Genomic DNA, 26449 nt, shown 5'->3' on the forward strand with positions numbered 1-26449 from the left:
ACCATGAGACAGAAGATGCATTTTGATCAGTATATGATTTAGTCAATTACACAACTTGCATAGATATGAGAGAATCTGATTTTATGAATACCCAATTTCCACAGGAAATGGCACGTGGCCAAGAGTGAAAGGACCTTCAGACTACTCTTGTCTAACCAATCATCACTGTCATAAAGAAAAATTAAAAAAGCAGAGCATATCTTGGTAGAATTTTAATCTTTACTGTTTGAGTGGCTAGTGTTTCTCCACATAGTTTCAAACAATCTCAATAAAATAGTTTCAAACAATGTCAATTAAAAAAACCTGCATAAGCTAGTTAAGAATCTCATTATATGTTAGGGTATATAAACTCTTAGTTTTCGTGGAGTTTGCAACAGCTATATACTCCTGTGAAACACACGTTCTGATAATGCATTTATTTTTAGACAAACGTCAGTACCATATACCTCTCTTATCCCACTTATACTCTTATCCCAGTGAGTCTGCTTAACAACCCAGGTCAACTGATATCTCCAACTCCATGAGTCACAAAGTGAAGTTTTATATGTGCTCTGAGTGAATGGTCCAAAGTGGCATTCCAAGCTGCCAAGCATTTCCCAGGCATATCAGGGTGGGAAGTATGGTGAAACTGTTCACGTCCTGTGGAGCAGGACTGTACACAACATGTCACCACACAACTCAAATCTAAGGCGTCACCAAAAAATCCTCAAGTTCTCCCATTTCTGCTGGCAACTGTAGAATCCACTGCTCCTCAAAATTGTAACAGCATCACAATTTTCAGTAGAGGATGTTTTTACTCCTTGTTATCGTGTTCAAGTCATCATCCAACCCAAAAAATCCCTCCTTCTTCAGTCATAGTCATTTATTTCAATAAAATTATTAACATTTTCTTAAGAATGACAATCTACTTTGGTTAAACCATTATCATCATTCCTAAAATATTAGTAGATACATTTTTTTAAAAAAGGAATATGAATTAACTGTTCCTTGTGGCTATGTATGGCTGTCCAATAACCAGTATGCATGTAGACCAGTGTTTCACAGAAAAAATATATTTTTATTTGATTTTTTTATTATTTTTATTTATTTATTGGATAGAGACAGCTAGTAATTGAGAGGAGGGGAGACAGAGAGAAGAGAGACAAAGAGACACCTGCAAACCTGCCTCATCACTCGCAAAGCTTTCCCCATGCAGGCGGGGACCAGAGGCTTGAACCTGGGTCCTTGTGCACTGTATATGTGAGCTCAACCAGGTGCGCCACCACCCAACCCCCCCCAAAAAGTCTTTCTTAAACAGTAACAAAAACAGCATGTTATCTTTTAATTCGCTAACGCCATCTGGGGCCACTCCCTACTATCCCTACAGAATAAAATATCAAGTAACACCAGCTGCTAGGATATGAGGGGTGTGGGTGTGTGTCTGTGTTAAAAAAACAAAACAGCATGAGTTATTACAGTGAACTTTTGTTGGAGTTTTGTCGTCCTGGTTTTTTGACCAGAGCACTCCTCAGTTCTGGCTTATGGTGGTTTATGGGTTATAGTGGGGATTGAATCTGGGATCTCAGAGACTGAGACATGAGTCTTTTGCATAATCATTATGCTGTCTCTTCAACCCAACAATGCACTTTTAATAAGGCAAATGCTCTGATTCCTCACAATTCTCACAATTCTGGGCCAGATTTTTCAGACAAAAAGCACAGAGTAATGGGAATCTTATGTCTAACCCCTGCCAATCCCAATTATAATAACAGTCAAAGGGATTACACTGAGGAAGGCTAAAGTTAACTTTTGTCATCAGTAAGTTAAAATATTAGATCAACATCAGATTAGTAAACATAAAAAAAAATTATGGATTTTGAACTTTATTTCAAACTTCCAATGTGGGTATAAATTATTAAAATGATACATGTCAACAATAGACAATTTATGAAGTTCCAAAATATAAATTAAAGCTACCTTTTCTGAACTTCTGAAGAACAGTCAATAATTTCTTACTGTTTGACATGATAAAAACTAAGCTACCAATTTAAGCCATAAATGTATTCAGTCTTGGGGCCAGGTACAGCCCACGTATTAACAAGTGCAAGGAGCCCCACTCTCCCCCTACAGAGGGTCCCCTTTACGAGCAGTGAAGCAGGTATACAGGTGTCTTTCTCTCCTTCTCTCTATCTCCATCCTCTTTCAAGTTCTCTCTGTCCTATCTAGTAAAATTAGAAAGAAAAAAAAAAAGGTTGATGGAAGCAATGGATTCATAGTCCTAGTACTGAGCCCTAGATAGAAAAACCTGGCGACAATGGTATGTATGTGTGACAATGGTGTGTGTGTGTGTGTGTGTGTGTGTGTGTGTGTGTGTGTGTGAGAGAGACAATGGTGTGTGTGTGTGTGTGTGCGTGTGTGTATTCAGTCTCCTTTTATTCACGCTTTAAAAAAAAAGTACTGCACTGGGAAAACAGAAGACAGGTGGCCTTAATGAAGAAATAAACACGGATCAAGTATAATGGACAAAAAATAAATAAATGAAAAGCACAAGTAGCAGTTGTAAGTAAGAAGAATGTATGTATGATGAATAACTACAATGAGAACACTACTGAAGCAGGTTACTTATTAAATTCCCCATATGGTTTTCAGACTCTATTTTATTTATTTATTTTTCCCCTTTGTTTTTTGTCATCATCGTTATTATTATTGCTGTCACTGTTGTTGGACAGGACAGAGAGAAACTGAGAGAGGAAAGGAAGACAGAGAAGAGGAGAGAAAGATAAACACCTGCAGACCTGCTTTCACCGCCTGTGAAGCGAACCACTTGCAGGTGGGGAACCTGGGGGCATGAACCAGGATCCTGATGCCAGTCTGTGCGCTTTCCACCATGTTCACGTAACCTGCTGCATGACAGTCTGGCTCCCCAGACTATTTTTATAAGCAGTAGATGTACTTACTGGCCACATCACCAAAATGAGAGTACATAAGTGGAAATAAAAGTAGCCAAATCCCAGGGTATTCAAGAGGATCTCTCTTGCCTTCTTGTAAGACAACTAATCATGTAAGGAACTGCCTAAAATTCTGGGAGGTAGAAAAGGAGGGGGGTGGTTTGAAAGATTTTATCTGTGCCTGTGTGTTTTGACGGACAAAGCAACCATCCAGAGTCTGGCAAATCTAAGGAAAAAGAAATGTATTAGCAAGAGCAAAACTTACTAGCAAGAGAGGGAAGAATAATGAAGGCAAAAGGAGATGCAGACAAGGGAAAAGAAGTCACAACACAACGGGGGGTTTAAAGCCAAGGGCACAATAATGTACAGTGTCAACGAATGCAAACTGTAGAGAGATGAAGGTACTGACTCCTAGCCAGTGTTTAATATCTTGGTAAAGCAAAAAATAAAATAAAATGAAATCGCCTCTACAGATGAATAAAATTATCCTGAAAGATGAAAATGGACAAAATGTATTTTGAAAACTTACTGAAGAACTATGAGCGTCTCACAGAGGTTGGAGTCAGGTAGATTTGGAATATACCTTTTCCCAGCAATGTGAAGCAGAGTGGTGAAAAAGGGCTCATTGTTCATCCAGGATTAGAAGAGAGTGTGTGTGTGTGTGTGTGTGTGTGTGTGTGTGTGTGTGTGTGTGTGTGTGTAAGAGAGAGAGACAGAGAGAAAGAATGGTGGGGTGGGATCTGAGGACATTCAAGAGGTCTCAGAAAAAGCCACAAGGCAAAACTTTTCTTTTTTATAATTCTGAGTTCTAGACAGAATCAAATTCTTGTCACTTGTAACTACAGTTGATATGAATATTGTACGTTCCCTGCAGCATGTATCTTCTTTTCTCCTTTTCTTGCTGCTACGATAGACCGTACTGGAGGTGGGAGAAGACAAGTCTAAGGTCAGAGTGTGCCTCAGTCATATTAACCATACACTTCAAAATAAAATATTCTGCATGAAATTGAAATGCTAATCATGATAGCAGTGGGTGCCTGCAATTCCAAGACATGCAATAGGCACAATTTCAGGAAACTACTTCTGTTACAGTAATTCAGGTTGCTATTATAGTTTTTAGGCAATTGGTCACAGACTAAAAATCACTTCATCCTTAGGTCATGTCCGTCTCTCCCACAGCCCTGGTGAGACTCTCATTTCTCATCTTCATCTTCTCTATACTGAAACACCATAAAATTCATTGCAACACTGATTAATAAGGGCAGTAAGAAGCCAAAAACCCTGTAGTTAAAAACCCTTAAGCAATGAAACCTATTGCTCTAGAAATGATGCCTACTCTTAGTAAAATGTATGTCAGAACACTCCGAGTTCCTCTTGATTTTTCAACAGGTGATATTAACAGTAACATCATCAACACTGTTGAAAAAAGAAAAAGAAAGCTGTAATCTTGCCAACTTTCTATGGTAACTGAAGAAGAAAAAAAGAATGGAATTATCAAAGAAGTGGAGAAATAAAGGAGCAGAAAGGGGTTATATCCGACACAGAATTTGAAGATTATTCAAATGCTGATGAGACATGAGAATTACCAGCTAAAGATATTTATTAGGTTAGCTGCTGGACAAATTTCAAGATGACTGCTCTAGGGAAAATACACTCGATAATCTTTTAAATTAGTTTTTAAAAAGAAACCCTCAGTGTTTTATTTGCCATGGGTAACTCCAAAATTCTCATTTGCTAGGACTAAACCCCAAAATAAGAAATAATTATGTTAAGCTTCTCTTTTAAGAAAAATTCAAATGAAGCTATTAGCCTGGTCCCTGATCAAAGGAGTTCACAATCTGGTTAATACCTATTCCTATGTATTACATGGTTATCTGAATATATACACTAGTCAAGAAGAATTCACCATACTGTTTCACCAATCAACTTCTGGTTATAACAGTCTGAATCATTGAATTTCATGAAATTCTCCATATATACATTGTGATGAAAGAAAACGTGACATTCCAAATTACAGTGAAGTTATTTCATAGACCAGAGTACTACTTAAGAGTCCCTGAGTATCAATTCCCAAAATGAGTAAACAACTACGAGTGGTCAAATTAAACAAAATGTCTACATCTATCTCTGCGTTTCATAATTCTCCAAAGTTATTAACGTTAAGGTAGGCAATGGTATACTTCATTATTCTAGATAAATTCAAGCAAGAAAAATAATGAGTTTACGTGTCTAGTTATAGAGAGGACACTTGTGTTTCTTGCCTCTGGGCTTACTGCTGGGACTCAGTGCCGGCACTACGAATCCACTGCTCGCGGAGGCCATTTTTCCTCTCTTCCATTTTTTTTTTTTTTCCACTTTATTCAATAGGACAGAGAGGGGAGAGGGAGACAGAAAGGGACACAGACAGAGAGAGAAAGATAAACACCCACAGATCTGCTTCATCACTTGGAAACGTTGCTGCTGCAGGAAGACCCAGGGTCCTTGGGAAACCCTGTCCATGAGTGCTACGCGCACTTGGCCAGCTGCGCCACCACCCAGCCCCTAGAGTGGACGCTGCTCAGATAAAGAAGCAAGCACAAGATGAATTCTGTTATAGTGGCACCAAGGTATCAGAAATATAAGATCAGCATCTAGAAAATACTTCTCCAACTGACCTAAACCATACCATTCATGCCCCAGTGAAAATCAGGAAAGGCTGGATAACTGCAGAAAACAGAGAACCAGTTAGTTGATTGTGTACCAAACTCCAGAGAACCCAAGTGCCTTTCTATTGGACAAATGACAGTAAGTATAAAGAGGCAAGGACAACAAAATACTCTAGCATAGAGAGCATAACCAGAAAAGTTACTTCAGTTGTTCAAAACTGGAAAAGCAGAGTGAATACAGAAAAACATAAAAATCCACTACTTTAAATATGTAAATGTACAGAATAAATCTTTTGCCTTTTTAATTAAATTCCTAAATGTAAGACATGGACTAGAAAAATATACTATGAAACAGATTTCTCAAACAGGTACTTGGAATATTAAAAACATTAAATATTAATTATTTAACATTTTAAATAATTAAAATATTTAAAAATCATATAAAAAGTTAAAGCTTACTTATGATCAGTGTCACAACATAATATATCAGGTGCTGTGAACAAGTTTCTCATCTCCCACTAAAATAAGCCTTGGACACAAATTGAAAGAAGTCACAGAAGTCAGGGGTTCACCAACTGCATGAATTTTTGCCTTCAGCAGAAACTTTGCAAAACAACTAAAGAAAGGGAGTATTCAGTAAATGCCAACTGTCTTACATTCACTTCTAAAAATAAAGCATAATCAATTTCTGTCCATAGAATGCTAATTAATGGCAAAAAAAAGCAGAACTTGGTGAGAAATTAATGATTCCAAACATTTTAGCACATAAATTTAGTATTTACTGCTCACAAACTGATCAGACATCTAGAGTTAGTAGCAATAACGCATACAGAAATGAAGACTGTTGTAGAAGTAAATCTCAGACATCTGACATAGGTGAATTTCATTGGGATTGTGTCTTATCACTTTCACAGTCCTCAAATCTAGCAAGTGTGGAAGACACTATAAGCATGAGCAAGTGACTGTATATGATCTCAGAAAGAACACCAAAGACCACGCTCATTTGCTCCAGAGTGTTAGCATTTCAAAATCAGAAGCCTTGGGCTGTCAGAACCAGTAGCAGAATGAAACAGGTTTTCTGAACGATTTGTGAAAGACAAGTTAATCAGTCACTGAAGCTTTATGAAGTCCATGTCCAATCTACGGCATGCATATCCACATCCAAAAGTAGCTTTCAAATAATATTTTAAAAACAAGATTTGAAACTTGGTAGTTTTTTTTTTTTCTTGATAGATGCAAACAGACAGCAGAAAAGCGTACATTTCTGATTGTCTGAGAAGAGATTTGATTCTCAGACTATCATTTTCAGAGCCTATTGGGAGTGATTTTTAACAAATGAACTAGATTTGATATAGTGCCCCTAGGGGAAAGAAACAAGAAACATGAATATGTTACTTTGGATTTGATTTGTAAAGTAGTACTTATAAAGTAGATATGATTCCAATTAAGAAAAAGTTAAAATATGAAAATCTTAGAATTTTAAGTTCTATGAAGAACAAAAAATAAGTTAAACTGCGAGTACTACAAAAGATTTTTGAAAAACACCATTTGCTAAAATGTAAAACCTCTTGAGTTTTGTCACTTTAAGCTCTAAGGGCTTTGCTTTAAGAGAGAAACACATGAAATTTCATTTTAAGAAATGCACATTACACGTGGCAAATACAGTTAATTTTACAATTACTGAAGCAAATGGATTAGTTCAAGGATGTTTTTATTTTTCTAATGACAAAAATTCAGTCTTCTAAAAGGAATTATCGCTTTAATTGACAAATCTAAAAATCATATTAGATCTCAGCCAAGGTTAATGGGCAGTGGATAAAATACAGAAAAAACAGAAAAAGACTGGTATTTAGGATGTATAATTTTAATATGTACAACATAAAGATACATATTCACATTTTCCCTCTCGTGTAATATGCCTACTTTAAAAAAAAATACAAATTACTTTCTCTGGATGTATATTTGGAAACGAAACTAAAAATAAGTTTTGCTTTTTGGGGACAGAAATATTCAAGATATACTATGATCTGAAAACAGTAATTTAACTACCCTAAGGCAATAATACAGTTATCTTCAAATTATTTTAAAAGCACCATTAATACAGAATTTTACATTGAAATGTATATTAACCTATCTGACATATCAGTTAACCTATAGACAAATCACAATAAAAAATGTCAGTTTTAAAAATCATCATTTTATACACATCATCAGTCCATGTTAAAGATGAACGGAGAACCATTTATGAATCATGCTAAAATATCTTATAATCAAGTTCATCGTGACTATCTTGATGTGTTAGACAAGCAATTAAGGGTTAATCACAAAACAATTTACTATTTCTAAATTTAGTTCAGCGGTTACATAATTGAAAACATGATACAGAAACCAATTATACCACCAAGAACATCATTCTCAATGCACTTTGTAGACTACTACAAGAAGGAGCAATATCACTTTCTTCACTAGATTTGGGGAAGCAGAGCAGGGGACTGAGGAAAAGCTGGATTAGGGCAAAAGACCACACGGCTGCCTCTTATTGTAAGATCAGAGCTGCCCCACTGCACATTAAGCCCTGGGTGAGCAGGGAAAAGAAAAAAAAGAGGAAGGGAGAGACTGCTTCAGGTTTTCATAAGCCAAAGACTTCAGTTCCTGAATCAGTTACTGGTTATGTAAATCCAAAATGACACAAGTCTTTCCCTGAACCCCTTCATTCTGTGACGTACCATCAACACCATCAGTGGTTTCACTTTCTTCTTCTTCTTCTTCTAGCATTTCAAAGGGAGTCATTATATCATAGAGAAATGAGAGGAAACCATAAAACCAATCTGAACTTTCCTCTGCTAAAATATTAAGGACTTCCTCAAGAGAATCAATATTTTCATTACTGCCATCTTTGGTCAGGCCTACATAAGAATAAAGGAAGAGAGAGAGAGAGAGAAAATAAGAAGAGCAGTTAGGTGGAAAAAAGAAGTTGAGGAAGAGTGATTTCAAAAAGGAGTGCATTATGGTCACCGTAATTCATAGAAAAGATACTTAGAAAAATAAAGAAATCGATCGCGATGCACACCTTACAGTCACCTCTCAATGACATGTACTAAAAGAAAGGCACAATTAGACCACTCCACATCGTTCCTACCAGTTCCTAATGGGGTTTGCCTTTATTTCATCAGAGAATCTGCAATTCAAAACCTAAATCATATGAGCCAAAAAGGACTGATCAATGTCAGTGGGAAAAGTAATAAAAATAATAATAAAATGGTACGTAGAGATGCCTTTCTAACAACCTTGAGCCGTGCCTGTTTACACTAACCAGATATTATAGAGAGTGGACTACATAAACATTTACACATACCAGTAAATACGCACTGAAACATAAAGGTTCGTTTTCTAAAGCTTTACTCCTTGAGACCTTTAATTCCTTAACTCTGGAATGAATATGAGAAACAGGATTACTATTTATAATAGCCTGCACACATGAGCAGATATGCACTCAAATTACAGAACACAGATAATGCAACTTGGATGTTCTTAGCTCTATAATGCCCTGGCTATTTAATTTACGGTCTTATAACTCTGAGTAAGAGTCAGCTATTAATAAGAAGTTACTCCGCCTACCAATATGAAATTTAATCAAGGCCACGGCCACTCATCTATTATAGAAGCGTTTCAAAGTTCTCCAACTCATCCCACTCTGATCAGCACATGAAATTCTGTTGACTCTAAATACCAATCGCAAAGCAGGCACCCCTGATGAACAGCAAGCAATATACGTATTGTTTTATTTTGTGTTTCTTCCTGTGAAGATCTGGCTGCGAGTAGAAAACTCTTATGGTTCCAGCAGATATCAAAATCCACCAATACTGCCATCCTCTATAACTCTGAGAGGAAAAAAAAGAGTGGACGATTCTGATTATAAGAAATGTGAACATCTGAACTTAGAGCTTCGTTCTTCTCGGTCTGTATATACACACACCACAACTGGTATCTACATTTTGACAAACTCACAGACGTTTTTTTAACTGAATTTAACAACTGTTGAGTGCTTTGAACAGAGATGTGCACTGCCACTCAACTATGTTAGGATAACTACTCTTCCAGTCTTAAAGCACTATAGCTATATTTTGCAATGTTTCTTCATTTTCCCAATATAGGATCTAAGTACCAAATATGAAATGTTATTGTCTTTCAGTCTGACAAGCTGAAGCAAAGAACCAATATATACAAAATGTTTCAATGAAATCATACAAACACAAAGGTATGAATTCAAAGAGAAAAAGAAGAGATTGCAGTCTAAAAAGCCTTAACCTAATGGAGTAGAGTTAAACCAAAGAACACAGTATTACTGAGCAAGGTCCAGTCCTCCCTTCCTTCAGCTTACTCATGCATCCACCCAGATGATAAACATTAATCAAGGAATTGTTGACAGACTACCCTTTTCTTCTAGCCATACCTGATATAGTGCCAACTAGGTGCTAGTTACAGGACAAAAGGACAATATAATCCTTAGGTGGTGTTAGTCTTGACATCGGTCCTTGACTCATTTTCTAGATGATTTGACTTAGAAAATCAGTTTTCAAAGAACACATTTTCACACAGTGTAGCTTTCAGTTACACAAAAAAATTCAAAGAGAGTTAATTTTTAGATAGCCGACCATGAAATGAAGAAAGCAATGTAAACTGGAATAGGCTTAAAATACTTTCATAGTGTTATAAGATATATGTCTATAAATAATAAGATTAATGACTACTGATCTTGATTTACTCACACAGGTTTTGTTTCCTCTATAGAGTGGGTTGTTGGAAAAGTCACAAAGCATTTTTGCATAGAAAAAAATGTCATGACTTCTCCTACAACCCAATATTTCACAAGAAAAGCCAAACTTTAAAATGTAAAAGAAATGTTATGGACATTTCCTTATAAAGATAGAAGAATCCAGAAATGCTTATGAAATAAATACCAAACTTTCTGAAAACTTAATATGCTTCAACTATTATTACACCTGCCATGCCAACTTCTCCTCTGTATCTCTGACTTCCTATCTTCATCCACCTTCATGGACTTCCTTTGCTTTTTCAAACTCTCTACTCTTCCCTCTGCAATACTAGTCTATTAAGTGCACTGAACATCAAGAATGTCATGCAGTTCTTTCTTTGCAACCACTTGCTAACAGTATCCCCAAAACTGGAAAAAGAACTCTAGTCATAAAATTCAATTCTACTTAAAAGTTGTTCTTTGTGCAGAGAATTGAAATGCATCGAAATAAATTTGGAAAACAAAAGCAAGCATGACAGGCTGCCTTTGGGTTAGTTCATATTTACTAAAGCGACAAGTCAACTGTGAATTAGTATATGTAAAAGAATTCTCTTAGTTTTTATACACTTCATCAAGTTATCAAAGTGCATACTGAAATTTACCAGATTTAGTTTCTACTATCAACTGTAGTTTCTATAAAATAAACACACTGCAACTTGCCCATACTACATCTGTGTCTACCTTCAAGTGGCAATGTTTTGTTATAATTAACTAATGTCATAATGGTTGTTGCTTCAAAACTATAAGATGATTAAATTCTGAAATTCTGAAATCTAAAAGATAATTGAAGAATAAGTTGTTGATATATGCTTGCTACAGAAATGGTAGCCAAAAGGAAAAAACAAACATTCTAATTTTTAATAGTTGTCATTTCTTATCTGATAGGTGTCTTTTTTTCCTCCTCTGTCTCAGATAACAGAAACAGTACTTGGCTTCTTGTCGTGTTTTCCAGATTTGAGCTGATTTTAAACCAAGAAAAATTACACAGCTGATTTTAAACCAAGAAAAATTCAACAAGCATAGCAGATGAGAATATTAGTTCAAAAAGTGAAGGAAATTGGTTTACATTAAGCTATCATAAAATAAAAAGCCTCTTTAAAATAACAATCAGCATCCATCATTTACAAGAGACTAATCATTAGTAAGCAAATAATTCTATTTCTTTGCATGCCTGTGAGTATCAACTCTTGAGAATTCACTGTAGGTATAGAAATTCAAAGTTAGATACGTAATGTGAGAATTGTATAGAAAACTCCATTAAGACTGAAATAGGATTATGTCATAAATAGCAAGCTTCTCAAACCTGGAAAACACCAGAAGAAGCCAGGCACTATTTCTCTTATCTGAGACAGAAGAGGAAAAAAGGAAAGATATCTGGAAGTAGTTAACAGGTGTAGGGATGACTTAGAAAGGAAATGGAAACAAGACCGTTGAAAAAATGGGGGGGATATATATTGACAGATATTTACAGAATCAGTCCACATTGGTGACCTTGGGAGAACTGCAGTTTCCAACTGAGGGGATGGGACACATGCTCAAGTGCAGAGACATAAGTTCAAGTCCCTAGTCTCTACCTGCAGGGGAAAAGCTTCATGAGAGGTCAGGCCATGCTGGAGTTCTTTCTCCTTTCTCTCTTCTCTCTCTCTCAATCTCTCTCTCTCTCCGCCATCTCCCCCTCCTTTATCAATTTTTGTCTGTCTCTACCCAATAAATAAACAAGTCACTTTTTAAAAAAGCATACATAGTTCCAACTGAATAGTAATAAGAAAACATAAACTAAGCTATATAGAGATAGAAAAATTTTTATATTTTTAACTTATTGTTTTATAAACAGGTAAGACTCATCTGCAGAAAAAAAAAAATGGCTTCATTATGTGCTACCTCCCATGTTTTTCTCGTGAAATAGATCCAAGTTTATGGATCTAGGAAAAACTCTATACCATGCCACTCATTGTTTTACTAAAGGACTTGCTAAAAAGAAGAAAAAAAAATGCTATGTTCTAAAGCGCAAGAAGGGATGCTTTATCAGAAGTAAGTATTTCACTGGGCCAAATTCTATGAACTTAACCAACATCATTTCTAGTAAGGTGGCAATTTAAGTCAGATGAGGAAATAGCCCATCGCCAAGTATTAATGATGAGAAACCTCTCAATGGTGAATACCAGGTAACTCAAGTTTTATAAAGAAATGGGTGCGCTGGGTGGTGGTGCACCTGGCTGAGCAGACATTACAGTGTATGTAAGGACCCGAGTTCAAGCCCCTAGTGGCCCCTGCAGGGGGAAAGTCTCATGAACTGTAAAGTAGTGTTGCAAGTGTCTCTTTATCTCTGCCTCTAATCTCCCCTTTTCTTCTCAATTTCCTCCTGTCTCTCTCCAATGAATAAATAAATTTTTTTAAAAAATGGATCCAGGACTTCCAAAATAAATTCACCCAGATTACTAATTAATATTTTGATATCACCTTTAAAATACACATAGAACTTTTTAAGGAGATCATTACCACTATTTTATTTCTACATGAACTTACGTGACTCTTCAGAAATTCCTATTTTCAAACATAAGTAGATAATGTCAAGGGGTCCTAAGAATGACTTATAGTTGCCATGTGGCAAAAGACTAGGATTTTATTTATGTGCTCCAAAATTGAAGATCTAATGTGATTTAAATCTGAAGATACATGTAAAGCTATAATACTTCCTAAAGTATACATTTTTAAAATATTTTTTAATTATCTTTATTTATTGGATAGAGACATCCAGAAATCAGAAGGTAGAAGGAGATAAGAGAGGGAGAGAGAAAGAGAGACACCTGCAGCCCTGTTTCACCACTTGCAAAGCTTTCCCCCTGCAGGTGGGGACTGGAGGCTCGAACCCAAGTCCTTTTGCATTGTAACGTGTTCAACCTGGTGAACCATCGCCCAGCCCCTTAAAATATATATTAACAAGAGCTGGAAACTTATCAATTCGTAAGAGTAATCCACAGAAGAACTAAGTCATTTTATATCTCAACAAGGAAATGATTTTTTAAATATATTTATTTGTTGGATAGAGAGAGAAAATGCTAGAGAAGGACAAGATAAAGAGAGGGGAGGAGGGAAGGAGGAGAAGAGAGAGAGAGAGAATGGAGAGAGAAAAACACCTACAGCCACTTCACCACTCATGAAACTTCCCCCTTGAAAATGGGGACTGCGGACTTGAGCTTGGTGAGAGGTGTGCTAACCTGGTATGCCACCACCCTGCCCCAGATTAATGCTTGAGATAGGCAAATATTTTCCATTAAAAAAGCATATTATGTATAATGTTATTAGAAATACTAATATAGATGTTATAAATTATAATAGATTACATTATATAATTAAAGACATTATTAAGAAAACAAAATGTTTTGTTTCAGCATTTTGCTAACACTAAGAAAAAGAAAATGTGTACTTGCCTAATAAAACCTTGGCATCATCCACATCAAAATCCCCATCACCATCAGCATCATACACACCTAGTTTTCCTGTAAGAGGGGGAGAAAAATGGATATAGGAACAGAAAGGAAAGCAGACTTAATACGGGAACATTACTCACTGCAGACTTCATATGAGTCATAAATGTCACCAATCAATCCTTTGCTCTCCTGATTCTGAAAAGCAGTGGCGAGCCCAATAGCTTGCACAAAGAAAGTTAGAGATTCTGGAAATGTTCCCTCAACAAATCTAAGAAATATAGCTGAAAGAACATTTTCTTTAAAAATGTAACAAAATCTGGGAGAGTGGGGGCGGTGGTACACCCGGTGAGCCACTGTTCCCCACCTGCGGGGGGGGGGGGGGATGCTTCACGAGTGGTGAAGCAGGTTTGCAGATGTCTCTCAGTCTCTCTCCGTTTCTGTCTCTTCCTCCCCTAATTTCTCTGTCCTATCTAATAAAATGGGGGAAAAAATGGCAAAAAAAAAAAAAAAGTAAGAAAATCCTGAAATTTAGTTATTTCAGAATGGTTTTTATTGTACTACTAGAAGTATTTCCTGGAAAATTTTCAACATTATAAAAATAAAGAAAAAAATTAAACAGCATTATTGGTGACCTGGGAAGTGATATAGTGCTAAGAATTAGATTCGCAGCATCTCATCTCCCTGAGGAAGGCCCTGGTCCTTCTCAAACCCCCCCCCCCATAAATAAATGACTGAATATTAGAAAAACATTAATGAACTATTTATAACAGCTACCTGAGGTTCATACCATCAAGGTTCTTTAAATTTTATTTATTTATTTATTAGTAGGTACAGAGAAAAACTGAGAGGGGAGTGGGAGACAGAGAGGGAGAGAGACACCTACAGTCCTGCTTCACCACTCGTGAAGCTTTCCCCCTGCAGGTGGAGAACAGAGGCTTGAACCCAGGTCCTTGCACACTGTAACATGTGAGCTTAACCAGGTAAGCCATGGCCTGGGCCCCTCACACCATAAATATTCAAGATAAAAGGAATATCTACTATGTCATAAATAAATGAATCAAGCATAATATTAAATTTATATTTTATTTACAGCAGATATATTTAAATACAAATATATTTGATCCCCTAAAAAAAATCCTACAATCAATATGAACTATATTTATCATTGGACAGTGACTGAAAAAACATAGTAATATTTACTATTTTAAAACATTCGCCTTAAACCACTAATTTAAAAATGAAAAAAGCAACTTTAAAAAATATAGCATTAGTATTAAAAATCCAGTTGACAGCACCATTACCACTCTTTAACAAAAAGTTAATTCAAACACTCTATATGGAGTAGTAAAAATCCATCTTTATCCTACCAAGAATCTTTGTTCTACTCAGGAAAATAGCTAGTGTGTTATGCAGTAAAACGTAAACACATTAAAAACTCTAATAGAATTGGAGAGATAAAAAAGTTAAACCATTGCTAAGAGAATGGAAATATAGAGCACTGGTCTCTAGCACTGATCTCATTATCATTAAGAGACAAAAATACTTTACCTTCTGGCAATACACCAGGGGTAATTAGTCCTAGCACTTACATTTTGTGATGTAGGTGATAACTAAATAAAAGGAATAAGGGTATGCCTTTAGAAACTAACTTATGTAGACTTAAAATGCATCTCCAATGGCCTACCTTGAAGTACCTCTGATAAGTTATAACGGAAGTCCTTTGCTTTGGCTGCGTGCATGTGAAAACACGAAAATTGTTACTTGTGTATATTCAGTGTTTAATTCAAAATTCATTATTTAATTGAATGAAAAGGTATAAAATACTGTATGAGTGAAATTAAGTATTAAAGTACCTCTACGAAATACATGTAGTATAGTCTTTTTTTTTTTAAGCAAAAGGTTATGTTTAAAGAAGTTTAAAGACCAAAGGCCACAAGGCAGCCCCCCTGAATACCTCTTTCCACACGCACTCTACTGAGAACCACCAGAAAAAGCCAAAAGCATGAACAGTGCCAGAAAGATAGTGACAAAATCTTTAAGGTCACTAGGGGCTGTCAATTACCCTCTTACAAATTCACCCATGATGATATCAAAATTCTTACCTAAAACTTCCTCATAATCAACAAGATCAAACCAAACGACAGCTACTGATGTCCAGACTCCCAGCAACGCAATGACCATAAACCACGTGAAAAATGAGCTTCCGGAAAGGCCTCCTTTCCTCCCATTCTTGTGTCCTCCATGCTTTGTCTCTGTAAAACAATTGTGCCTTGTCATCATATAAGAACTAGCTTTGATAATACATATATATATATTATATATTATATTACACATATAGATTATATTACACATATATATACTTGCTAATTATTTCTCCAATATTTTTGTTTTGCCTCCAGGGTTATCGCTGGGGCTCGGTGCCTGCATCATGAATCCATTGCTCCTGGAGGCTGTTTTTTCCCCTTTTGTTGCCCTTTTTTTATCGTTGTTGTGGTTATTATTGTTGTTACTGATGTCGTTGTTGTTGGATAGGACAGAGAGAAATGGAGAGAGGAGGGGAAGAGAAAGACAGACACTTGCAGACCTGCTTCACCACCTGTAAATCGACTCCCCTGCAGGTGGGGATCCAGGGGCTGGAACCTGGACCCTTACACTGGTCCTTGCGCTTTGCACCATGTGCGCTTAACCTGCTGCACTACCACCAGACCCCCTCTCCAATAATTTATAACACTTAGAACGGTAGATCAACTCAAAAATGGTTTTCACCTAGATTTTCAAACCATGATACACACTGAGAGAGAGACAAAAAGATTTTAAAAAAAAATCTGCTCATACTTAACGCCATGCATGTGTTGACATCAAAATGATGAGAGAAAAAAGTACCCGTTGCCCAGGACAGATGTGCTGGACTTGAAATGGGAAGGCAGGAGGTGATGCTGAGTTCAATCCCCAGCATTACATGCTTCAATGATGCAATAGTTCTCACTCCTCTACCACTGATAAGTAACTATAGCTTCTTTAAATAATAATAATAATAAAGAACCTGACAGGATAGTGATTTTTTTTTTTTTTGCCTCCAGGGTTGTCACTGTGGCTTGGTGCTGGCTATGAATCCACTGCTCCTGGTGGCCATTTTTTCCATTTTATTGGCTAGGACAGAGAGAAATTGAGAGAGGAAGAAGGAGAGGGAGAAAGACAGACACCTGCTTCATCCCCCCCCAACACACACACACAGGTGGGGAGCAGAGGACTCAAGCCTGGTCCCTGTGTTTAGTAGTATGTGTGCTGAACTGAGTACACCACTGGCCAGCCCTGACTAATAACAGTTAACATAAAGAAAAGTTGGATATATAATCTTAGATGATTAGAACAAATAAACTTGCAAATTGGTCTCTTGGACTTTGTGAGGCCTATTGGGGGTGGGAGGAGTGAGGAATGGCACAGAACACTGGTGTAGGGTTTGGGTGACTTACATGGTTTTGTGAAATCATAACCCTGAAATCTCAGTTTTGTAAAACCCATCACTAATAAAACAAGAGAAAAAGATGTGTGTGTGTGTGTGTGTCTACCTAAATGCTATCTTCAAAGTTCAGAAAATAGCAACAACTTACGGAAACCATACAGAAATGCTGGCAAATTCCCATCTGTCCTATTTAGTCTCTGTAAAATATCAAACATAATAGGTGCCATAGGAAGAAATACTTTCAGCCCCTAAAAGTACCACTTTTTTTTTTTTTCCTTTTCCTCCTCCAGGGTTATTGCTGGGCTCGGTGCCTGCACCATGAATCCACCGCTCCTGGAGGCCATTTTTTTTTCCCCCTTTTGTTGCCCTTGTTGTAGCTTCATTGTGGTTATTATTATTGCCCTTGTTGACGCAATTCGTTGTTGGATAGGACAGAGAGAAATGGAGAGAGGAGGGGAAGACAGAGAGGGGGAGAGAAAGACAGACACCTGCAGACCTGCTTCACCGCCTGTGAAGCGACTCCCCTGCAGGTGGGAAGCCGGGGGCTCGAACCGGGATCCTTACACCGGTTCCTGCGCTTTGCGCCACATGCGCTTAACCCACTGCGCCACCGCCCGACCCCCACCACTTTTTTTTTTAACTTGGTTTTTAGAGTAAGCCATGAAATTTACGCCTCATTCCTGATCAGCAGAAGTGAGCCCCAAATGGCCCTGGCTGTGAAGGAAGTTCGTAGCTTTTTTTTTTTTTTTTTGCTTCCAGCATTATCACTGAGGCTAGGTGCCCACACTGCTCCTGGCCATCTTTCCCAGTTTTTCTTTTTTTCTTTTTTTTATAGGATAGGACAGAGAGAAATTGATAGAGGGGGGAGATAGAGAGGGAGAGAAAAAGAAAGACAGACACCTACAGACCTGCTTCACCACTTGTGAGGTGAACCCCAGCAGTTGGGGAGCTGGGGGCTCAAACAGGGATCCTTGAGCAGGTCCTTGTGCTTCGTGGTATGTGCGCTTAATCCAGTGCACTACCGCCCCCCACCCCCACCCCCGTTTTTTTTATTGCCACCAAGGTTATAGCTGGGACTTAGTGCAGATACTATGAATCTACCACTCCCAGAAGCCATTTTTCTACCCACCTTTTTTTTTTCTCCTTTCTATTATACTTGTTAAGACTGAGAAATTGAGAGGGTATGGGAACAGAAATAGAAAATTAGAGACCTGCAGACCTGCTTCATCACTATGAAGACTCCCCCAACCCCACACGTGGGGAGCAGGGACTTGAATCTGGATTCTTGTGCCTAGTAAATATGTGCCTAGCAGCACGTCACTGCCTGGCCGAGAGAAAGAGAAATGAAAGCATCACTCTGGCACATTTATGATGCCTGGGGTCTCACTTAGGACATCATGCTTTAAGTCTAAAGCTCTTGTCACTGTGCTGCAAACCTCCCAGGCTACCTGATCCATTAGTCAGAGAACGTTGAAATAAGGAAGCTATACAAAACAGAGGCCAGTGAAGCAGAGCAGTGACGTGTTTACAATTCATTCCCACTTGTTCATAAGTGCCAAAACTATCACTACGGAATGATGATGATGATGATGATGATGATGATGATGATGATGTTGATGATGATGAAAAAGAGAAAGGAAAACAGGAAAAGGTTCCTTTACAAATAGTCTCCATCCAGGAAACAGTTTTCTAAATAGCTAGTTTCATTACATTTGATATGTTTAATAAATATAAATACACATTATATTTTTCAGCAGATATTCTTCTAACAATCAAAAGTGAGCAAAATAAATAAATAAAAGTCTAGTGATATTAATAGAAAAAAATCAATGTTCATCGTAAAAGGAACTTAGAACTAATGTAAGTACTTATGGAAGCAGTGTTGTTGGTATGTTTCTAATTCTATTTCTAAAAACCTTTTCTGTTTCATTTGGTTTAAATCCCCCCTGCTTAACACTGCATTCTATTTACATAACCACTGTATTCTATTTACATAACCACTATTAACAAGCACCACCCTCCCTCCTGGGCATTGATGGTTCAGTGATAGAATTCTTGCCTGCTCCGCCCCCTCTCCTTGTCATACCCTGATTTTCACCAGTCACTTTTCTCTCCACCCTCTCTGTGTCGCAATCTGTTCCCACCCTACTGGGTTAGTATATTTATAAAGACAAGATTGTTTGTAGTTAGTTAGTTTAGTTTAGCTTAGCTTGGTATAGATTGTGCTGCGTCCTGCATGAATAAAGAGATACTGCCTACAGCTCAACCATGAGTCCCTGGTCGGCTGTTACCCGCCCATGAAGCCAGCCCAGCAAAAACAACACAGTGTTGAAGGTGTCTCTCTTTTTTTCTCCCCCTCCCCTCCAATTTCTTTCTGTCCTATCAAATATTGGGTGGGATAAAGAAAAATAGCCTACCTTTACCTAGAATATATATCTACATTTATCTCAGCCATTCTAACTATTTCAATCATATTTACTAGCCCACTAGCCCACAATAATGAACTTTCAATTTAATGGTTAAAACAGCAAAATCTTTGGAAAAGGCATGAATACAGCAGGAAGAATTGACACAAGAGCCTAAAAAGAACAACAGGAGGAAACCATTTATGGTAGAAACTTACAGGCAAACCCAGAATAGTAGAATAAGATAAAGTAATAAGTGGTATTACTGAAATAATTTTTTAAATTATATTTATTATTGGGTAAAGACAGAGATAAACTGAAAGGCAAGAGAGAAAGAGAGAGAGACCTGTAGCTCTACTTCACCATTCGTGAAGCTTTTCCCCTGAAGGTGGGGCCCCGAGGCTTGAACGTGGGCCCTTGCGCACTGTAGTGTGTGTCTAATAACTGGTGCACCACAGCCTGGAGTGCAGTGATTGTGTAATAAGTGTTGGGCTGCATTAAATACAGTTTTATTAAACCTATTTATCATCTTGAAAAGTAGATCAAAAGGACATTACTGAGCTAAAATATGAGACTATTAGCAATATCTTATCTATCCCTTTATAATATTAAGTGAAGTGGAATTCTGCTATTAATCTCACTAGTATTTACTAATTCCATAAAGGAGCATGACAATAACTAATATAAACAGCGCTAGATTTCATTACGATGCTTTTCCTGTCTATTTATGTATAGCCATCCATGGGGTTATTGCTAGGGCTCAGTGCTTGCGAGATGAATCCATCACTTCAGGTGGCCACTTTTCCTTTCTCCTCATACCTCCTTCCCCTTTCATTTATTTGATAGGGCAGAGAGAAATGGAGAGAAAAGGGATAAAAGGAGAGACCGCTGAAATATTGTTTCATCGCTCATGAAGCTTTCGCTACAGCTGGGGTCTGGGGGCTTGAACGAAGGTCATTGCTCATGGTAATGGGTGTGCTCAACCAGGAATGTTCAACCAACTGGCCCCTCCCGGCACCTTTTTTATGGAAAAAAAATGTGTGTGTGATTGGGTGGGGGATCATCTTTGGGGTACAATCACCACTCTGATGTATTTTAAATAGAAACAGGCGCAGAAAGCAAAGGGAAGAAACCACAGCACCCAAATTTCCTTTAAGTTGAGGTTCAAACCTGGGTCATATGCATATTAAGACAGCTATTTTGGTGGCTTGGGAAATTTTTCAGCAACTCCAAATAAATCCTTCTTATGGTTTGCCTCGTCCCAAATGGCAGATCAGTCTCTATTCAATTAAGTTAAGTGGAGTAAGTTAAACTGAAGAATTTTAAACTGAACTACTACTAACTTAGAAATCAACCATGTCTAAGTTTTAGTTAACATTACACTGGTGGTTTCATATTTCACAAAGACTATTCATATTTAAAGGTTTTTAAGCCATAAAAACTATCAAACTCTGGCTAAACACACATTACCAAGTGCAAGGAAGGGTTCAAGCCCCCACTCACCATCTGCAGCAGATGGAGGGGGTGGACACAAGGTAGAGAAGATGCTTCAGGAGTGTTGAAGCAGGTCTACAGATGTCTCTCCTTCTATCTCTATCTCTATCTCTTTCCCTCCCCTGTCCTATCCAGTAAAATAGAAAGGAAAAAAAAAAAAAAAAGGAAGAATGGCTGCCAGAAGCAGTGGATTTGGATTCGGTTTCGGATTTGGATTTGTAGTGCCAGCACCAAGGTCAGTGATCACCTTGATGACAACTTTTAAAAGGTAGCAAGTAAAAAAAAAAGGTGGTGGCATATGCATGTAGTGGCACACCTGGCTAAGCACACACATTACAGTGTGCAAGGACCCAGGTTCAATTCCCTGGTCCCTATCTGCAAGGGGAAAGCTTCACAAGAGGTGAAGCGGGGCTGAGAGTGTCTTGTCTTTTCCCCCTCTATCTTCTGGTCTGCTTTCAATTTCTCTGTCTCTATCCAGTAATAAGTAAAAATTTTAAAAGCTATCAAATTTGTCATTTTTTCCCCTGTAACAAGGTGTCACCTTCCGAGAGTCCAGTCAAAAATGATCCAGAAATAATAAGTCATTTCACTTCACAACACAAATTACCCATGGGTAGCCCCCAATTAAAGGGGGAATGTCTTCTTAAAGAACTAAAATCAGATGTAGGCCTCATAGGTTTCCTTGCGGTTACATGAGGCATTTCCTCAGAATAGTCAAGTGACCCATTCTAACCAATTACCCAGCAGTGTTCAAAGCAAAGCGACTCATCATATTCACTATGCTAATAATAGGATTCTTTCAGTAGCTGTTTAAGGCAAATTCGAGTTCAGTTGGAAGCAGTCTTGATCTACTTCTTCTTTAAAAAGGATTTCAACATCATGAGCCAATGTAGCTTACTTTTAATAAAATGGAAAGGCAAAATTAACTTACAAAGTAACACTTGAATGTCTTCATATTGCATAGCTCTTTTGCCATATATTTACAACACAAAGCAAAACCAAACGTATATAAAATGTAAATGAAACAACTAATAATTTAATTATTAGTTGAACATAAAGTCAACTTAAAAAAATTCCACTTTCTTTTATTTGTATTTATCACCCACTTTACAAAAATTAGGTCAATTCTATAGAAACTGTCTTGAGTCAATAAAGTATCCCCATTAACATAAGATAGAACTTACACGTCTTAAATTTTCTATAATTTGGCATTCCCTGAATACAGTCTGTTGTCTAAATTCACCCTAAACATATTATGCAGCTAAGAAAATATACTTTATTTGTAAAGTGTCAATTGTAAGACTAGGAAGAAACACTTAATATTTGTGTTGGGTAGTACAACAGACAAAAAGATAAGCCAATGAAGACACCAAAACTTGCTCAGATAATCTCAGGCTTTCAAAATTAAGCTAAAAAATAGATGTCTCTCAGAGTCCAACGTAGAAAATGGAGAAGACACAGTCAAAACACTTAGCCAAAAATATTTTCACAAAGCACATCCAAGAGTAAAGCTGAAAACTAACTACCTGCCAGATTCCAAGCCACAATGAACCCAAACAATAAAAAGAAACTGTTACCTTCCGCCATTTTGACTTCTTCAATCCATTAACAATATATATTGGGAAAAAAATCTAAATGCTATAAACAGGTATCAGGCAAACCCATGGCATTCCCTTCTGGAGCTGTAGACTGGCCACCCTCTCGAGAGCCAAGGCTGCTCCATCTGAAATTGGACCTGACTGAAACTCTGCTCACCAGTTATTTTTAGAGGCCTCTTTCTCATGGCCAAAGGCTGCTAACCACTCAGACTGGAGGCACTCCTCTCCTTGCAAGCCTCTCTCCCACTCATGGGATTCCTTTTCTCAAGCCATCCTACTTACTAACACCAAACCTCCCCTCCCTATACTTCTCCCACCAGCCACCTCTACCCCACCACACCCCCCCAGTCTAGCTTGCTAGGAAAAAAAATAGAACAAATTGTGCTACCAGGTTTGTTTGCTTAGGTTCAGTCTCTAAGGGTTTTAGCCTAAGTATTAAATCATTCAAAACTGAAACAAGTCTCTATAAAATGTGGACCTCTGCCCAGAAGCAGCTTGATTTGGCCCTTCAGAGTCTAATCAAATGCCTACATGAAAAGACCATTACTTTGAATGAAAAAGAACCCTAAATCAGAATCTAATGAAATGCCTACATGAAAAGACCACTGCTTTGAATGAAAAAGAACTCTAAATGGCAAGAAGTTAATCAATCTTCTAGAGCTCTGGTGAGCACTGAGCACTACCAGAATTCATAGATATTAACTAGGTCAAGGCTAACTCCTCAGACAAAAGTGAAGCAACAACAACAAAAAGTTTCCCTAAAGAGGAAGGAGAGAAGGATGGAGGGAGGAAAAGGAGAACTGAAAGAAGAAACTGAGGCAAAGTGAAAGGGAAGGGGACAGGAAAAGGAGGAAATCCTTAGCTTTAAGAGTCGTGGTTTAGGGGGACCTGGCTGCACTCACCCGTTACTAATGCTCAAGGACCTGAGTTCAAGCCTTGAGCAGTGAAGCCTAGCTGCAGGCATCTCTTTTTCTCTCAGTCTCTATTTCTCCTCCCCTCTCAGTTTCTGTTCTACCTAAATAAATACATAAAAGATATTTTTTAAAAAGGCAAAATAAATACTGGTTTAGGAAAGACTTTCAGAAAGAGCCAATAGGACTCTGCAAATGCACGTGTTTTTTTTTTCTACTGCCTTCCAATCCCACCTCCACATCTCTCCTGAAAAATAAAACCAGCCCAGATCTGTACCACTTATTCAATGACTGCAGATCAGCAGTTCACAGAATTCACCAGAGTTCTGATTAGTATACTAAGTTAATTTAGCAAAAGCAGAATCCAAAGTAAGGTCATAACCTTTCTAAGTAATTTAATAAAATCTAGTGTTTCATATGCAAATTAAACATTCAAATGTTGTTAAAGGACAAGGTAAATATATATACATATATATCCAATATTTTATATCATTTTATTAGGTTTAGAGTTGGTAGCACATGGGGCAATTTTTCATATCATGATAGTTGTATAAAACCCTCTCACCACCAACTGAGAATCCTTTTCTACCATCACGCACCAGGACTCCCAAGATCCCCACCCCATAGCCCTCTCCCATCCCCAGCCTGCCCCCTGCCCTCCTTCCCCAGAGCCTGTTGTTTTGGTGCAATACACCAAACCCAGTCTATGTTTTATGGTGTGTTTCCCCTTTCTGTTTGATTCCAAAGTTCCAGTCACAAGTGAGATTATTCACCCTTCACTTTCTGGCTTATCTCACTTAACATGATTCCTTCAAGCTCCATCCAAAATGAGGTGAAGAAAGTGAATTCATGATTCTTAATAGCTGAGAAGAATTCTATTGGGTATGTACCACACCTTTAAGTCATTCATCTGTTGTTGGATTCCTAGGTTGCTTCCAAGTTTGGGATATTACAAATTATGCTCCTATGAACATAGGTGTACACAGATCTCTTCAGATGTATGTTTCCTTAGGAGTATTCTTTAAGTGTGTTTACTCTCCCCGGGACAGAAATCGCAGGGTCACAGGGTATGTCCACTTCCAGCATTCAGAGAATTTTCCAGACTGTTCTCTACAGGGGTGGGACCAATTTACATTCCCACTAGCACTGCAAAAGGGTACCTTTACTCCTCCCTCCAACATTTGCTGTTACTGTCCCTTCTAATGTATGATGTTCTCACAGGTATGACTTGGTATCTCCTTCTCGTCTTTATTTGCATTTCTCTAATGAGCAGTGAGTGAGCATTTTTCCGTGTTAATCGATCGGCCCTTTGGATTTCTTCTTTAGTGAAAGTTCTGTCCATTTCGCTTTCTGCTTTTGGATGAGTTCTTTTGTTTTTCTGTTGCTGAGTTTAGTGAGCTCTATATATTTTGGTTATTAACCATTTGTTTGGTGTATGGCATGTAAAGATCTCCCATTCTGTAAGGAGTCTCTCTAGATGGTGGTTCCTTTTGCCATGCAAAAATTTTCCAATTTGATATAGCCCCATTGGTTTGTTTTTTGGTTTTGTCTTTCTTATCTTGAAAAAAAAAATCTGCCAGTGTTTTCCTCTATATATTAGATGACTTCTGCTCTAATATCCAAATCCATGAATCCTTTGGGATTTACTTTTGTATGTGGTGAAATGGGTCAGTTTCACTCTTCTGCACATTTCAACTCAACTTTCCAACACCATTTGTTGAGATTCTCCTTTCTCCATTTCATATTTTGGGGGCCCTTATCAAAAATTAGGTGTCCCCAGGCATGAGGGCTTATTTCTGAGCTCTCAATTCTATTCCACTGGTCAGTCAGTGCCTGTATTTTTGTCCCAGGACCAGGCAGTGTTGATCACAATAACATTATAACATATTTTGAGATCTGGGAGTGTTATATCTAGTGTCTTCTTTCTTCTCAAGACTGTTTTGGCAATTCTTGTTATTTTCTGATTCCAGATAAACTTTTGTAGTTTTTGTTCTACTCTCTTAAAGAAATTTAGTGGGACCTTGATGAGGATTGCGCTAAATCTGTATATGGCTCCTGATAAAACAGTCATTTGAAGATGTTCATTCTATAGCACCATATTCGGTGGACTACCACCAGGACAAAATGAAGAAGACATCAGGCAAATTAAATAAAGACAACCATTGTCTTCAGTAGCCTCTGACCAAAATCCATTTTCCTTGTTCTTTTCTTCAAGATTTGCTCCCCAAAAGTGAGTACTTCGAAAAATACTAAATAATAATAAATCACTTACTTACAGAAGTTTAAGACGGCATACTATCATACATTTTTTTAACTGAACAGAGAGAGAGAGAGAGAGAAATTGAAAGGAGAAGGAGGGAGGTAGAGAGACACCTGCAGCCCTGTTCACCACTCGCGAAGCTTTCCCCCTGCAGGTGGGGAGCAGGATGTTAAACCCAGGTTCCTGTGCACTAGAACATGTGTGCTTAACCAGGTGTGCCACCACCTGCCTCCATCATAAAAATTAATGAAACAACTATTTCCAGAAATTTTCTTTTTTTTTTTTAAGAGGAGGAGGATGGTGTGAGGAGAATGAGAGTGACAAGAAACTCTTTCTCACAACCACTATGCTCGAAATGGCAGGAAGACTGTCTCAGACTTAGCCCTATTCCATTCCTGCCTTCTTCATGAGCTCTGATTTAAGGAAAAGTCACCAAGCTTGCAAGACTGATTTCTTTACCTATAAAATGTAGCTCAGTACATACTAGGTATAGAAGTAC

At 37.7% G+C, this 26449-nt stretch overlaps 1 protein-coding gene across 7 annotated transcripts in view; it reads right to left on the minus strand.

Moving 5' to 3' along the window:
- The window catches only part of LOC103117437 (aspartyl/asparaginyl beta-hydroxylase-like), a 90748-nt gene that overhangs the window by 44888 nt on the left and 19411 nt on the right, over positions 1-26449 (minus strand). For 4 of the 7 annotated variants that reach the window (XM_060184134.1, XM_060184132.1, XM_060184131.1 and 1 more), the window contains exon 2: positions 15922-16071. In XM_060184134.1, the coding sequence (XP_060040117.1) occupies positions 15922-16071 (150 nt within the window). Of the gene's footprint in view, positions 1-13819; positions 13889-15921; positions 16072-22758; positions 22914-26449 lie in introns of those variants that run through there. The other 3 variants (XM_060184136.1, XM_060184133.1, XM_060184135.1) reach the window with 3 other exon arrangements.

The sequence above is a fragment of the Erinaceus europaeus genome, unplaced genomic scaffold (assembly GCF_950295315.1).
Source record: "Erinaceus europaeus unplaced genomic scaffold, mEriEur2.1 scaffold_409, whole genome shotgun sequence".
Lineage (NCBI taxonomy): Eukaryota > Metazoa > Chordata > Mammalia > Eulipotyphla > Erinaceidae > Erinaceus > Erinaceus europaeus.